General features: G+C 42.8%; 1 protein-coding gene across 4 annotated transcripts in view; it reads right to left on the minus strand.

The window, feature by feature from the left end:
* The window catches only part of MYH15 (myosin heavy chain 15), a 47,736-nt gene that overhangs the window by 1,032 nt on the left and 31,743 nt on the right, over window positions 1–14,961 (minus strand). For all 4 annotated transcript variants that reach the window (XM_068908054.1, XM_009675078.2, XM_068908064.1 and 1 more), the window contains 11 exons: window positions 14,738–14,934; window positions 13,335–13,684; window positions 12,093–12,217; window positions 9,662–9,777; window positions 7,372–7,564; window positions 6,584–6,787; window positions 5,354–5,479; window positions 3,858–4,028; window positions 3,194–3,298; window positions 1,622–1,717; window positions 998–1,135 (listed from right to left, as the gene is read on the minus strand). In XM_068908054.1, the coding sequence (XP_068764155.1) occupies window positions 998–1,135; window positions 1,622–1,717; window positions 3,194–3,298; window positions 3,858–4,028; window positions 5,354–5,479; window positions 6,584–6,787; window positions 7,372–7,564; window positions 9,662–9,777; window positions 12,093–12,217; window positions 13,335–13,684; window positions 14,738–14,934 (1,821 nt within the window). The remainder of the gene's footprint in view (window positions 1–997; window positions 1,136–1,621; window positions 1,718–3,193; window positions 3,299–3,857; window positions 4,029–5,353; window positions 5,480–6,583; window positions 6,788–7,371; window positions 7,565–9,661; window positions 9,778–12,092; window positions 12,218–13,334; window positions 13,685–14,737; window positions 14,935–14,961) is intronic.

Consider the following 14,961-nt stretch of genomic DNA (forward strand, 5'->3'; position numbering starts at 1 on the left):
TGCTTCCATCATACATAAATGTAAGAAAGAACAGTTCTTCAACTAGTTTTATGTCGATCTGCTCTGGTCAGTGGAGCTAGTCATATGTATCAAATTAAAGGTGACTCTTTTAGTGCAATATAAAAGCAGAAATTGGAGGTATTGTTCTTCCCATAGAATGGTGGATAAAGCAGAGAGGAGGTGATGCAATCACAGATCCACTGTGATAAAAATAGCAAAATTATATAGAAAGGGTTCTTTTCTCTGACTTGACTCAGGACCTGTCACGCCTGTAAAACTTCTAAGACATTAAGCATAGGAGTTTATGTCACACCTACAAATGAAATAGGTAAAGCAAGAATCCAGCTTCTACAAGTAATGGCTCCCACGCTTACTTGTCCCAGTTTCCATCAGGCAAGCAAGCATAGGTCAGCAAAGGCTTGCTTTCAGTTCCAAACCAAGTTCTTGGGCACCTTTCATTTTCTTTGATATTACTTTTACTACCCTTTTGCCTAAGCGCAAAACACCACAGATATATTTCTAATCATTGATTTCTTAGCACCCAAGTGACTAACCACTGATATTTTCTTTCCATCTGGCCCTTAAAATCAACACTTCCTCACTGAAAGAGCAAAGTTAAAATATATGGCAATCTGCTAGTGCAGTTATCCCCAGGCTGTATTATGTATATAGGAATTTACATCATCAGAGGGAGAAAGAGATGGAGGTTTTTGATATCCCTTGTTAAAAAAAAATCAGTTCTGGGGTATGACTGTTGAGCAGCAAAGATTGAATGACAATATTGAGGGGATGGACCTTTCACTTCTCATAAGCTTCAGATTGCTTTCCTAAAGCATTACCTTAATATAAAAATAAAGTGTAGACTGAAACAAAAATATAGTAAAGAACAATTTTTTTCCACTCTGTACTATTTTAGGAGATGCAACAGATCCTCATGCATACTTTGTATGCACTGTGTATTAAACAGTCACATTTACGCCATATGTTATAACCATACCTTTTTCATGCCTATATCTCTTGACTTGCTCCTCAGCTTATTAACTTGGGATTCAGCTATTTCAGCCCTTTCTTCAGCATCATCCAGATCATGTTGCTGTTTTTTGTACTTGGAAAGGTACAGATTGGCTTGTGCTTCCTGGTGAGAGAAAACAGTGAGGCTGATTTCCTCCTGTCCATGCAGAACAAAGCCCTCATTTGCAACCAGAAAGTGCTCAACGTGACTCAGTAACAGCTGGATGGGAACCACTCGCCTCTTGGAAGACTAAGTTTGTCACTTTACAGGTTCGATGTTTCCAGTGGCACTCTCAATTTTAAGTAAATTGGGAGGCGCTCCACCTGCCTCGTAAGGGACTACTAGTAGGAGGAATAAGTTGTGGCCCCCTCCTCCCCCGCTGGCAGATTACACTGCAATCTTAAGATAAAATTGAACACCTTTTCTTAAATATAATCACCATATATACTATATATTTTATATATTATAAATATGTGTATAAAAACGTAGTTTATACAAGTATAAACACATACACAAAATGTGTATTTGTACAAAAAGCTTCTACTGCTAGAGACTGTGGCCATAAGACAAGGAATTTCTCAAAGAAAGAAAGCCCAGATAGTTACTCACAGCTTCTTCTGCTTGGTGCTTGTAGCTCTTCACTTTTAACTGTAGCTTGTCAATCAGATCCTGCATCCTGGCCAGATTCTTCTTATCTTCTTCTGACTGTACCAAAATACCACTGAATGAGTTAATAGAGTACAAAGGTCTAAAGCATCTCCCACAGTCAAGTAGTTACAGGTAGCATATATATTTTGGAGGCTGAGGGCTAAAAGAGAAAGCAGCCTCCTCATTTGTACATATGTAAACCTGTATACACACACTCACACATACAAATGTATGTACATAGATACACATATACAGATACATAGCAGCAGATACATAGATACACAGAGAGTTTGTGTGTAGGGGTGAGGAGCACTCTTGTCATTACAGAGAGTGTCATTATTGAGTGAAACAGACTGATGGGCAAGCCTAAAATGCTTTTAACTTACTTTTTAAAATTTGGAGGCATTTTTGTTGAAAGGAGACAGGTTTAGGCTCTCACAGTCCCTAAAAGCAAGGACGAGCTAATTCTATCTACTTGTGCATGAGCACTGTATTCTGAGAAAACAACCTTTAGCCTTTATGTGCAAAAGTCAGAGTAAAATAATAGGTAGGAAACTTTAAAAAAAAAAAAAAAAAAAAAAAAAAAGCCAAAACTCCCGAAGCAGATGGATGGGATTATCTTCCTAAGAATGTTGTTGAAAGTGAGAGGATCAGTGTTCTGCACTGAAGACTTTTTCGGAAGATGAGCAGTAACAGTAGCTGCTAGCACACCTGCTAGAGGCTTAGAGCAGGCCTTTGTGCCCAGCACCAGGTGGCTGAGCCCTGGGACTTGACAGTGCTACACTACATGATGCACTAGAGGTAAAAAACAAGGAGCCAGGCCAAGAAACCAGAAAGGACATTTGTAAACAGTTTGGGGGAGGAATTTACCTTGATGACCTCCCTGTTGCGTTTTTATTTCCTCCCTTTGCTGAAGTCATGTTTGTTAAGCCAACTGATTCAGGTTTGTGAGTGGAGGAATTACTGGAAATCACACTGTTTTCCTCAGGTTTGAGCATCCCTGTTTTACAGGGATCCCTGTTTTTCAGGGATGCTCGCGCTGATACTTAGTAGTGATCTCTAAAATTTGCACCCAGCTACTGCTGCTCATAGGCAGTTGCCATCCCCGCAGAAGGGCCATGCACGCAGGCTGATCGTAACCATTAAAACTGGCACACCAGCACTCAAGTGCACATAGGAATGTCGACTATCGGAACCACGGACAAAAGTTAGCTGAATCCTTTTGACTCCTTTTAGTAACATCAGCACAGCTGAGAGACAGCGTCTCACGCAGCGCGAATCGTCATCTAAGGCTACTGCACCTTAGCACTGAAACTGCCCAAACCCCAGCAGTAACAGGCCTTCTAGCGTTTGTAGCAATTGGTCAGGCAGAAAGGTGGTTGTCCTAGAGAGATGTTTCTTCCGTCCCTAAAAATCGGCACAATGAGAAAGCTCTAGATAACGTGGTCTTTTAGTGAAACACAGATGCAGCTGCAGACTAGGAGAATGTGTTTCTTTCCAGGGTCCTAGTGGTTAGTGCAGTCCTTGCAATACCTGGTAAGTCAGCTCTTTTATGCGCCTGTCAAACTTGCGGGCTCCTTTTTGGGCTTCTGAATTACGACGGAGTTCATTCTCAAGGTCATTCTCCAGCTCACGAACCTGTAAAAGGAAAAAACCCTTTCCATTATGCCATATATTTAAAGTAACAGATAAGCATTGCTTGAACTGTGAACTAAGTTGTTTTTGCAGGATCTCCATACAGCTGAATTTCAGCAATAGATCAAAATGTAGCCTTCCTGTGCTGTTTTTTCACAAATGTATTTAAGCTGCACTAGCAGTCAGAGATCCCACTCAGAATGAGATGCTCTACAGACAGATGTGAAGGCCAAAGAAAGTTTAACTGAAGCACGCATTGGAGAGACTTTTCCTATTTTTTCAGACCTTGTGCCCCGGCCCCCCCATCCCACCCCCCAGCCTTTTGATTTTAAGTCATGGGCTTGGTCATCTGCTGTGCAAAAATAGCTCCTTGTAACTGGATGAAGAAGGGGAAACATGCTTTGAGAACAGCTCACCTACGTTTTGTGCAACAGAGGAAAGAGTTCCTAGCCTAGTATCCCTTACTGGGCTCTGTGAACTTACCAGGTGGCCCCAGGTCACCTGCTCGGTCCTTGTTCTGTAAGGCAGGATATAGCAGCCCACAGTTTGATCACAAACTTACCCTTGACTCCAGTTTCTGGATCTGCTTCTTGCCGCCTTTCAGGGCTATTTGTTCTGCTTCATCCAGTCTCTTCTGGAGATCTTTAATGGTCTGCTCCATGTTCTTCTTCATTCTCTCCAAGTGAGCACTAGTATCTTGCTCCTTTTTAAGCTCCTCAGCCATCATTGCTGCCTGAGAAAACAACCAAACTTTACAGCAGCTTTATTACGCTCTTGAATTGTGTCTCAGAAGAGAGGAAGGAAGTTCTACTACTTGGATCCTTCATTGTACCCAAAGCTCAAGTGAATATTTTGTGTACATGCGTCCTGCCCATAGGGAATGCAGTATACACAGAATAACCTTGTAGACCTTTCCCCTCTCCATATTCTAATGCTGTGATTTAAGATCCAGTATTTTTTCTTGTTGTTGTTGTAGTATCTGTGCTATATAATGTCCTCATTTATAATGCTTAGAAGTAAACTTGTGCTGTTCACTGTAGACAAATACTTAGAGCTTAAAATCTGATCTTGGAGTTTGGAGCTTGTGAGAGGTGGTGAATTAAAACAACTGGCAGACTGAAGTTTCCCTGCACAGCCATAGACTAGCGCTGCCTGAGCAGCTACGACAGCAGAACTGTTTTCCCAATCTATGCTGGGATGAGCAGCTCAGTTTCGAGATCTTACACAGTCCCTGACCTTTCTGCTAGACCAGTAACGACAGTGTTCCTGCCACCAAGACCCCTTTTCAGATTTTTATATCCATCTCTGAGCGGTCCTCAGAGGACAGCAATCATTACAGCCCAGACCGGAGCGGAACCAATGACGTTTACTGTCTTCTCGCCGGCAGGCAGTAATAGCACTGTCAGCTGAGAAGCAGTAAAGAGCACGGTGCTGGGATAGCTTTGTCCAGGAACGCCAGACATGTAACTTATAGAAACCTCCTGTTCTAAATGTCTTCTTATCTGACTGAACTCTGAAGACATGGATTTCTCCAGGTCTGTGGGAAACGAAACTATACTAGTCCAACTGATGTCTTCCCTAGAAGAAGAATGTGCTCAGCCTCTCTTCCTGGGATTTTAGGCCCCATGTTTTTCCAACAGATACCTAGTTTTAGAATGCCTCATTTGGGATTCACTAATTTTCTTACTCCCATCAAATTCTTTTTCCATGTACACTGCTGCCAGGAGATCGGCTAGTGTTAGTGCAGCCTATCTGGGTATAAGATTTACCTAACTCAGCGGTGACATAACCTAAGACTCTTTTAGGATCAACAGAATCCGCCTGCTTGGGAGAAAAAAAAAAAAAAAAATCAGGAAGAAGTTATCCTCTCTTTTTACCTCCACCCTCTTTTATTCTGCAGTTTCATCAGTTACCGCCAGATAGCTGTGAAGCACATGGGGTTTATCAGGTTTGCAAGTTTGTAACGAGCACAGAAATGGAGACCTGAGGCTTGCTTATTTGGTTGCCATAAGATAGTAGAGTACTGAAAAGAAGTGAGCAAGGAACCAGGCCACTTACATCTGTGATTGCTTTCTTAGCTTTTTCCTCTGCATTCCGGCACTCCTGAATCGATTCCTCCACCTCATTCTGCATCTGAGTAATATCACCCTCCAGCTTCTTCTTTTGATTGATTAGGCTTGTGTTCTTTTGTTAATTTTCCCCCAAAGGAAAAGTGGAAAAGGAAGAGGAATGATTAGAGATATAACTTCACTAAGTGCCACAGCAAACCCAGGCTTATTGATTTTTGCAGCCCCTGGATTACATGGAGCAATGTTTGGAAAGGGAAACCCACGTATGTTGTAAGGACTAGGCTTTACTGTCTAGCTTAGCTTTGGATTGAGAGAGCAGTAAAGATATTCTCAAAGTTGTAAATATTTAGATTTTGAAAAAGCATAAAGTAATAAACAAGAGGCTGAAATAGCAGCGTGAATTAAGCTGTTCATCTTGGGAAACTAATGATCCATAATCAGTTAGTCTAAGAGGTAACTGAAACAAAAATACCATCTCATCAATGCGCTGCAGGAAGCATTACAAAACATAGCCAGCCTGTAGCACATTTTCAATGCCTTCTGACAATTACTTGGTGAGAAGCAGTTTTGGTTGTGTAGCAAAAATGCTGGCAAGTCAGGACACCCTATACTACAACCCTGCAAAAAACTGCAGTCTCCATCGTGACAAAGTGGTTAAGCAAGCCCAAAGGCCTTTCCCCTTCTCTGAACCTTCTTCTCTTCTGATGGCCCCGCATTAATGAAGCTTTATCATATAGCAGGGAGTTCTTTGCTAGGGGGTAGTTTTCTGCTCTGCACAATATACCTATTGAGAGAAGTCAGACTCTGCAAGTTTTGTGGCTGATTACCAAAGCAGTTGTGCAGCTCTGCACAAAAACATTACATTTGCTGTGTCTCCAAAGTAATGGCTCACCATCTGGGCCACGGCTTAGCTAAAGCAGGAAGCTGTGGTTTCACAGCGCCAATAAAGGAAAGTAATCAAATACATTCTTGTTATTGTCCATCATTTCTTCTGGGAATTATTTAGAGCAGTTGGCTGAATCAACTCCAGCTAACTTTGTAGGAATGAGGTGGCATGTTTGCAGAGTTATTTCTTCTCCTCTCATTTTCTCCCTTATCAGAGGGTAAGGAACTACATGATTTATGATGGCCACTGGAAGCAGAGTTCTTATCTGTACAGAGACTTAACAGAAAAGGCTCAATATGACCCAGTGAGGGAGAGAGCGCAGAGAAAGCCAACCTGGGTGTGAAGCAGGTTCACACGTTCAGTGGCCTCCAGCAGTTCATGCTCAGCCAGCTTCCTTGCCCGTTCAGTCTGGTCTAGCAAAGCTCTCAGCTCATCCAGCTCTGACTGGAGAAGATTGTTCCTCCTGTCAGAGACTGCCAGCTGCTCCTTCAGATCTTCATTCACATGTTCCAAGTCATCCAGCTGCACCTGAAGCTCCTAGAACAAAGCAGCCATTTTTTGGTTTGTTTTGTTGTTGTTGTTTTTTAAACCAGCAGTACCATGCAACTCCATTTGCAGCTACTGTGCTTACAAGACAGAACCCCAGACAGCAGAGGTGGCACCGGGCTCACCTCAGGAAGTCTTTAAGAAGATGACTTGGAGAAAGGCTTTCTCCATACTACGAACTGTACAGCTTTTCTGGCCTGTGGTGCAATGAGGACAAACCTGAGTGTTCAAATTTGTCAGTGCTGGCAGTTCTGCCTGAGGCAGAAGCAGTTGCATAGGCATGGGAGAGACAAGAGCAAGGCGGTGATTTAAGAGGTCTCCTAGCAAAGCTTTTTAGCTTTGCTTTTTCTTTTTTTCTTTTTTTCTTTTTTTTTTTTTTGCTTTTTAACTGTTACAAATGTTGAAACGGATGACAAAGCTGAAAATGCACATGCTCCCTGTACTCTAGCCAACTTGACTTGCTCTCCACTTTTGAAGGACTTGCAAGTGCCCAGGAAAAGACTTTTGGTACCTCAAACTGTAGCTTTTTGCCCCTACAGGCATTTTATGACTGGAGGTTGTATGCAAAGGATTACCTTTATTTGTGTCTGCAGGACACGTGCAGACTTTGTTGCTTCTGCAGCATGCCTGTTAGCATGGCTGAGCTGGATTTCCATCTCATTGAGGTCCCCTTCCATCTTCTTCTTCAGCCGAATGGCCTCATTTCTGCTCCGGGCTTCAGAATCCAGGGTGGACTGCAGTGAATCTATGGCACGTTGCTGGTTTCTCCTGATTTTGAAACAACATAAAAGGGACATTAAAGGTAAAGGGAGTCATTTTCCACCCTTTAGAACGTAGAATTACATGCAAGAACACTTTACTTTCTGAAAGTGTCTCATTTCTAGAAATACTAATATATTTCTGAATGACATATATAGTGCTCCTTTATAGTGCCTCATGGCCATTTAACTGGCTGCTGTGTTTCACACCCTCTGCTAATTCCTGATCTCTAAGTACCTAGAGTATCCTTCTCCCCCATTTCCTGCAATATTACAGCAGCAAAGAATTATCTCAGATCTCTTACGAGCTCAAGCAAATGCAGTTTGGAAGATAACAAGAAGCACTTCAGGCTTAGCAGTCACTCACCAAGATATTTACTGAGCCATTTAATGGGATGTTTTACATCTCAGCCTTTAATGAAGGCATTAAGGAAGGGGATTCATCAAACTGAAGGTAGATAGCTACATTCAAACTAATCACTTTATGCTCCCTCTATAGTAAATGGCACTTGTAAGGTACTATTTATCTCACCTTAAGTTAGATATCTAAGCATATATGTCCTATGCTCAATTAGAAGGGGAATAGTTTAGGAATAGAAATCTGTATTATGGATCTCTAAAATTAGAAGAGATTAAGCCCTCCCTGATTAACAGTCCGATTGCCGTGTAAAAGGTAGGTTAGCGTCAACATAAAGATGGAAAAACAGATATAGACAGGAGCATACTTTTCCTGACTGTAACAGTCCAAATAGAGAGGCCTGAAAAGCAGCAATTTTAGGCTTTAAAACCTGTGATGAAAGTTTTGCCTCCCTTCCAACTAGAAAGTAACTCAAAGTACAGAGTACGACTCAGAGTGAAATTTATTTATTTCACTGCTGGCCAAGTTCTGCTGATAGTGTAGGAGTTCTGGAAAATTCACTGAGTCAACAAGAAAAACCTCGAGGGGCTTATTGCTTCAGCAAGACACTGAACTGTGCTCCTTAGGAATCTAGGACAACACAGCCAGTGTGCTGCACAATTAAGCAGTTAAAAAAAAAAAAAAAAACAGTTCATCACGAAGCTGGGACACAAAGCATTCATCAGGATATCTTATCCTGGGATTTCTGGAACACAGACATCTGCAGAACATCAGAAAATATTCTATGAAGGGGCCAAAACATTATTTGTTTATGAAACCACGGACATGACAACATTTGTATTTGCAGTGCCCAAGGTGGACCTCAGACTTCCTCTTTCCCCACCCTTTCCCTTGTGAACAATGGCGTGGTTCTTGGATTCATAACTCTGCAACACCAACTAATTCAACTTGAGTTTTCTGAAGGACTGAACACAGATGTTGCTAAAAATCTGGCCTGGCACAGCATAATAGTAAAAAAGCATAGCTCTTCAGACAAGAGTTTGGACAGGGAGGAGGAGGGGATGGACAAGAGACAAAAGACATCGTATTCTGTTATCCAATTACTTTTCATTATTCCTCTTATCCCTTTCACCTGCAAGCTCTTCTCCTTTTCTAGTCATACTTCTTGTATCTCTGCAGTTCTCACTGCTTACCCAAAAGGTGTAGACATAACTGCAAGCGCCTCATCCTTCCACAATCAGCGAAGCTACAACTGCGTAAACTAGGCAAATGCAGGGTTAAAGACTGCCTTTAGACAACACAGGTTTGAGCACCACTGATGTCGCTGTGGTGGTGGTCTTGCCTGTGGTACCTCTTGGGAGACATCATCCTAGGGGATCAGGAGGAGGCACTAAGCTAGGGCTGCTTGGCTCCATACTACAGACACACAAACTTGGCAGCTTTTGGGCCTGCTCTGTGACCCTGGTTGTGCCAACCAATGCGTGTTACTGCTGCTACGTGATACACATGCCGGGTTTGTGTGTACACTGGCAGTGACTGAACTGACAGGAATATTTGAAATGTGAAATGTTAACAGGGTAGATAAGCCTTTGGCAAATAACTAGAGCTGTCTTGGTTTCTGGTGCAGACAGTATCTCCTTTTGTTGGCATGAGGACCTGTGGTACTTTTGGTTGGCTTGGGCCTTGAGATCAGTTTCTGATCTTTTGAGATTTCCACTTTAGTGGAACATGTTGCTCTCTGCATGGTACCTTATATTTTCCATCTCTTCATCCTTTTCTGTCAGTTTTCTTTCAAAGTCTGCTTTAAGTTGGGAAAGTTCAAGCTGACAACGCAACGTCTTACTTTCTTCATGCTCCAGAGCTCCCTGAAATAGAAAGCACCAAAATCTTGCAGGCCAGGAGTTGCCATATTTTTTTCAAATCACTAACTACTGCACAAAGCGCAGAACTACTGCACTTCTCTTCCTGTTGCCAACAGCACTGTTTCATCTCTGCCTCTCTCTAGGCAAGGACATGAGTCGCTTATATGGCAAAACAATGCATTTATTTGCCTTTTAATGCAGCTTGGCAGCTGAGAAACTGAGCAGTGAACTCCTCAGAGTACATGGTGTCAGACAGTTCGCCGCTCATGCAAGAATACCTTAGGCCTTGCCAGCATGGTTTTGTTGTCAACAGACATCTCCCCACCCCGCTCTGCAGGCCTGTGCAGGCACCCTCTGGAAATCCGTTTGGACTCTAAGGGATATGCAAAAGCTAAAGCAAGGTTATTGTTGGGAGGCTGAAGAGGTCCACACGTCCACTGGCACATAAAGATTTCTGCAAATCACAGAGTGCTGAACACCTCCTGCATACACAGTCTCATCAGACAGCATGGCTTTAGGGAAAGTAATGATAGTAATGAGCTCTATATGGTAAAAATGCAAAACTTTTCTGCCCCCTCTTTTCAATTAAAATGAAAGCCCTGAGGAGATTTGTTCCAATGTTTTTGTTCTTATATTTTTTCCTCATATATGGAGGTCAAGAACTAAGCAATGTGACAAGAGCCTTTAGTTTTATAATGGGGCCTCTGACTTCCAGGTCTGGCACAAACCAAGCTCAGCGGCATTCTAGCTCACTGCTGCTCACATCGAACAGGGTAGGAAAGCAGAACTGAACCCCATGTATTTTAGAAGTGCTCTCTGAAGGGTAAAATCGCATAGGCTTAGCTGTGTTTCCCTCAAGAGATGTTGGAAACAGAATGGAGTAACTCAAGACGAAGCTATACAAGAATGTTGCTAATCTCTGGCCACCGTGCACCAGCTACAGGTCATTTGCACGAACACTTCATGCCAAGGATCCCCAACGTATTAAGGAGAACAGCACACAGAAGTACCATGTCACCAGTGGTGACTGCCAGAAATCCAAACTCACAAGGAAAGGGGAAAAAAATCTGCATTAAACCATTTCTTTCACAAATAAAATAAGATACATCATCACTTTACTTTCATTAGTTTCTAATTTCCCTGAGCTTTAGGAATGCATTCCACACAATTCACGAAAGTAAAGTGTGCCTGTTAGAGCCCTCAAGAATCGATGTATTCTTTCGAATGAGAGAAGTTTATTGATGGAGCATATAATCACTCTCCACACCTCAGAGCTGTGGAAAAAAGACATGCTATTTCCTCTGCTCTGATCACAACACCTGTTTATTTGGTTGTGAAATCCCTGCAACGTATAAAGCATCCTGTAACAGACAAAAGAAGTTGCACAGTATTGAAGGTATTAACAGATCCCAGTCACTGGATGATGTTCATGTTAGCAAACATTAGCAAAGGCTGCATTTCATTTGAATTTACTCTAAAAATCCTTTGCTATGTGCTATCTTGCTTCCAGCCAGCAACACCTACGCCCTTTCCTAGCTCTGCAATGCGCCAAACTTTCTAAAAACTGACAACCTAATCCTTTAAATGAATAATTAGGTTTTTCAGTTGGCCTGTTGTGAGTTCTGTATTACTGATTTTTTCCTGGAAACTGGGATGGGGCATCCCTTTTGAATATATGCATACTTGTCTCTATAAAACTTAATGCAGTCCTGTTAAGTGTTTTTACCAAATTCTCTTGGGAGTCAAAGATTTTCTAAATGGCCTATTTTCATTTGGTTTCAGAGACTGCTACTTTTTCTTTTTTTTTAAGCTGGTCCCAGTATGCAACACAATATCTGAGACCTTATTTAATTTATCAGGAGGTTTGGGTTTTTATTCTCAAAGATCAAAAGCAGGGAATTTGCTGATGGAAACTAGATATCAGAAATAAAGAGATAAAACACTGTAAGACCACTGCTCTCAGCAATTCCTGTTTCCTCAAAGACTGAGGCAATGCTCCAAGCTGAAGCAAATGAGAAGGCCTGGATTTTCAGGAGGTGGACAGAGCATTTCTGAGCTTCCTAAAGAAAAAAAGGAAAAAAAAAATTCCCAGGACACCCCCTTTGAAAGGGCCTCCCTTTGATGATCTTAGAACTGAAAGCTCCAGCAGTCACTAGTGACTCTTGAAGACTTTGATGAGCAAATCTGGAAGATCTGGGTGCAGAGAGGTTCCACTTGCTAACAGTCAACACATTTGCTTTGTTGCTCATAGGATAAGAAAGGAAGGAAAATCATGACAAAGACACCCGTTCCCTTTCCTTTGAACTTTATTTCCTTACCTCTGCTTCTTCCAGAGCCAGCTGAACTTCTGACTTTTCTTGTTCAACTTGCTTCTTGATTTTTTCTATTTCATGCAGGTTCTTGTTTCCTTCACTAATCTGATTGGTCAGATCAGAAATCTCCTCTGAAAATGAAAAGATGGATGGATTTAGTGATCCAAGTGTCCAAAACATACTATGATTCTTAGAGCGTGACTACAGAACTCATGCCTCAAATTACTTCTCAAGTCCTTGTCTACATAGAAGCACTGCCTTACTTCAGCTGCAGCAGCTTTGTTTACCTGACCAACTCGAAAGCGTAGACATTCCCGTAAACGCTTTTTTGAAGTGGTTACAGTGGTTTAGCTTTTATCTGCAATTTGCAGGCAAAGAACACTGCTCTACTTGGGGAGCTATCTAAGCTTCCTCTGTTGCACCTTTCTCATCTCTTGTTGCTCACCTGAGGCTTGCACCTCTGCTAGTGGCAGCGGTGGGCTCACTTTCCGTGCCCCTCCCATTGATGGGATCGATGAAAAGGTGCTGGCTATGATTAGAAATTTGCTTTTGATGATGTGAATTGCTCTTCATTGGTGCAAAAAGTGTGGGTTGTACTGCCAGTGAAAAGCTACTGAGATTTTTCTTAAAGAGCCTTCTTATACCCTTGAAATAAGAATTCCTGTTTTAAACATAACTCTAGGCAATAAGTGTTAGATTGTACAGCTCTAGTCAAATAGGAACAGCCACTCGAAATGAACCCCAAAGGACCAAAAGAGATCAAAAAACTGTTCGAAATCTGCTAATTAGAGCAGATTGTGTAGCACAAGGTATCGCTTACAAGACAATGATTTGAGACTCTTTACTGAACACTGATTTCCAATGTGCTAAATGATCTGTTAGTATAGCCAATGTTAGCAACAATGCACCGTGCTTGGTATAGTGAACTTCTGTATGGGCTTGCTTGTTAGGCATGACAGAAAAACCCTCAATGAATTTTTTCTCCCGTAGAGATCCTCCACACCAAGCAAGGCTGAGCTTCATCAGCAGGTGAGCAAAGGGAAGCATGCAGTCCTTTGGCTGTACCATTTTTCTATGATTAAAACCTTCCTGGCCAGCATCAGGCAGTGCCTCAAAACACATCTGAAATCTTGTCTTAGGGCTGAGAGGGATGTCTTTCCCCACAGCTGTTGCAGGGCACCTACATCCCTACAGCTCTCTGCTGGTGTGGCACTCTCACAACAACTGCTGAGCCTGAATGAAGCCTACCTTGGAGGTTCTTGTTTTCCCTTTTTAGTGTCTCCAGGTGGTCCAGCGTCTCCTCGTAAGCATTCTTCAACTTGAACAACTCGGTGCTGAGGCTACGGGCCTCCTTCTGGGAAGCCTCCAGCTCAGCCTGTGACTCTTCATACTTCTGCTTCCAGTCATTGATGATTTTGTCGAATCCACGCTGTTTCTTGTCCAGGGAGGCGGCTGCCGAGTTGGCCTTTTCCAGGTCAATCATCATGTCTTCCAGCTCATTCTGCAGCCTGTGCTTTGTCTTTTCCAGAGAGGAGCACTTGGCATTAGCTGCCTCAATTGCTTCCTCAGCTTCTTGCAGGCGAGCAGCAAGCTTTTTCCTACCAGGAGAGAAGAAACAGTGCAATAGCTGAGAGGAACCACTGCCATGTTAGCCGGCAAGACTGACGCTGAAGCACTATCTCAATAATTTAGTTTCCAAAAGAGGAATGGGGGAGAAAATAAATAAATAAATAAAAACCAAGCCTCTAGAGAGAAGGAACTGTGGTAGGCAAAAAATTGCTTAAATTGTGAATGCTGACAGGCTGCAGATAAGTGTAAGCATGCGTGTGGGTGTCTGTGTGCACACACACACACGCGCGAATATCTGAAATTGAGCTTCTGACCTCTCAAGCAGAAGCCTGTCACTTCCGATAGCTGCAACCAGTATGATCTGGTTGTAAGTTTTGGAGTAAACAGAAGTGGCATGTCCTGAATCTTCCAGTTAATAAAGAGACATGAGCCAGAACCACTAATTAGGAGGCTGAACACACATTGTGCTTTTGTACATAGTCTATTTAGATTGGGAAAATTGCAGCGTTGGGGTCCTGGAAAGAAAAAAAGGGGTCCTAGAAAAAAGGTGAAGATGCTAGCTGGAGGAATTATCCTGGAAGTGGGGAAGATCCTGCAGATCAGAAAGATGTGTGGAGGCAAATGCTGGGGGATGCTCAGACACCTTGCCTGGGAACACCTGAGAGCAGTAACTGAGCAGCTGCACAGCAAAAACTGAAATGAATTTCTGACCTAATTTCCTAGTTCAGCAGCCATCTCCCTGCTGGGGAGGAAAGTTAAGACCTAGGGAAGGTGGTGCTGGGCCAGGGGCAAAGCAAGAAAGTGTGAGAGAGAATCAGGCAGGGTAAAAGCTCAGTCTTGCTGGTTCTTAACTGAACCTCAATATCTAAATCTAATACCGCATGGATAGAGACTCAACAGAAATGTTGACCCATTCAGGCAATGAAAGGAAGGAAAAAAGGACGTTCATGAATGACACTGTCAGAAATCAGCCAGAGGGCCCTTTCCAACCAGATCGCCCTATTTCATTGTTGCCATAACGAGTCACAGGAAGCTCGGTCCTCCCAGCCGGGGAGCGGATGAAGCCTATGTAACCCACTTACTTGGCGTCTTCCAGCTCCTCAGTTCTCTGAATGGCATCAGTCTCGTACTTCGTTCTCCACTGTGCCACTTCTGCATTTCCCTTGGAGAGAGCCCGCTGCAGCTCTGCCTTGGCTTCTTGCTCCTCCTCATACTGCTCCCGCAAGAGATCACAGTCGTGCCTGGCTGCTTGCAGGGCATGAGCCAGGGCATTTTTGGACTGGAGGGATAGAAAGGTCACAGCAAA

This window comes from Struthio camelus, chromosome 1 (assembly GCF_040807025.1).
Source record: "Struthio camelus isolate bStrCam1 chromosome 1, bStrCam1.hap1, whole genome shotgun sequence".
Taxonomy (NCBI): Eukaryota; Metazoa; Chordata; class Aves; order Struthioniformes; family Struthionidae; genus Struthio; species Struthio camelus.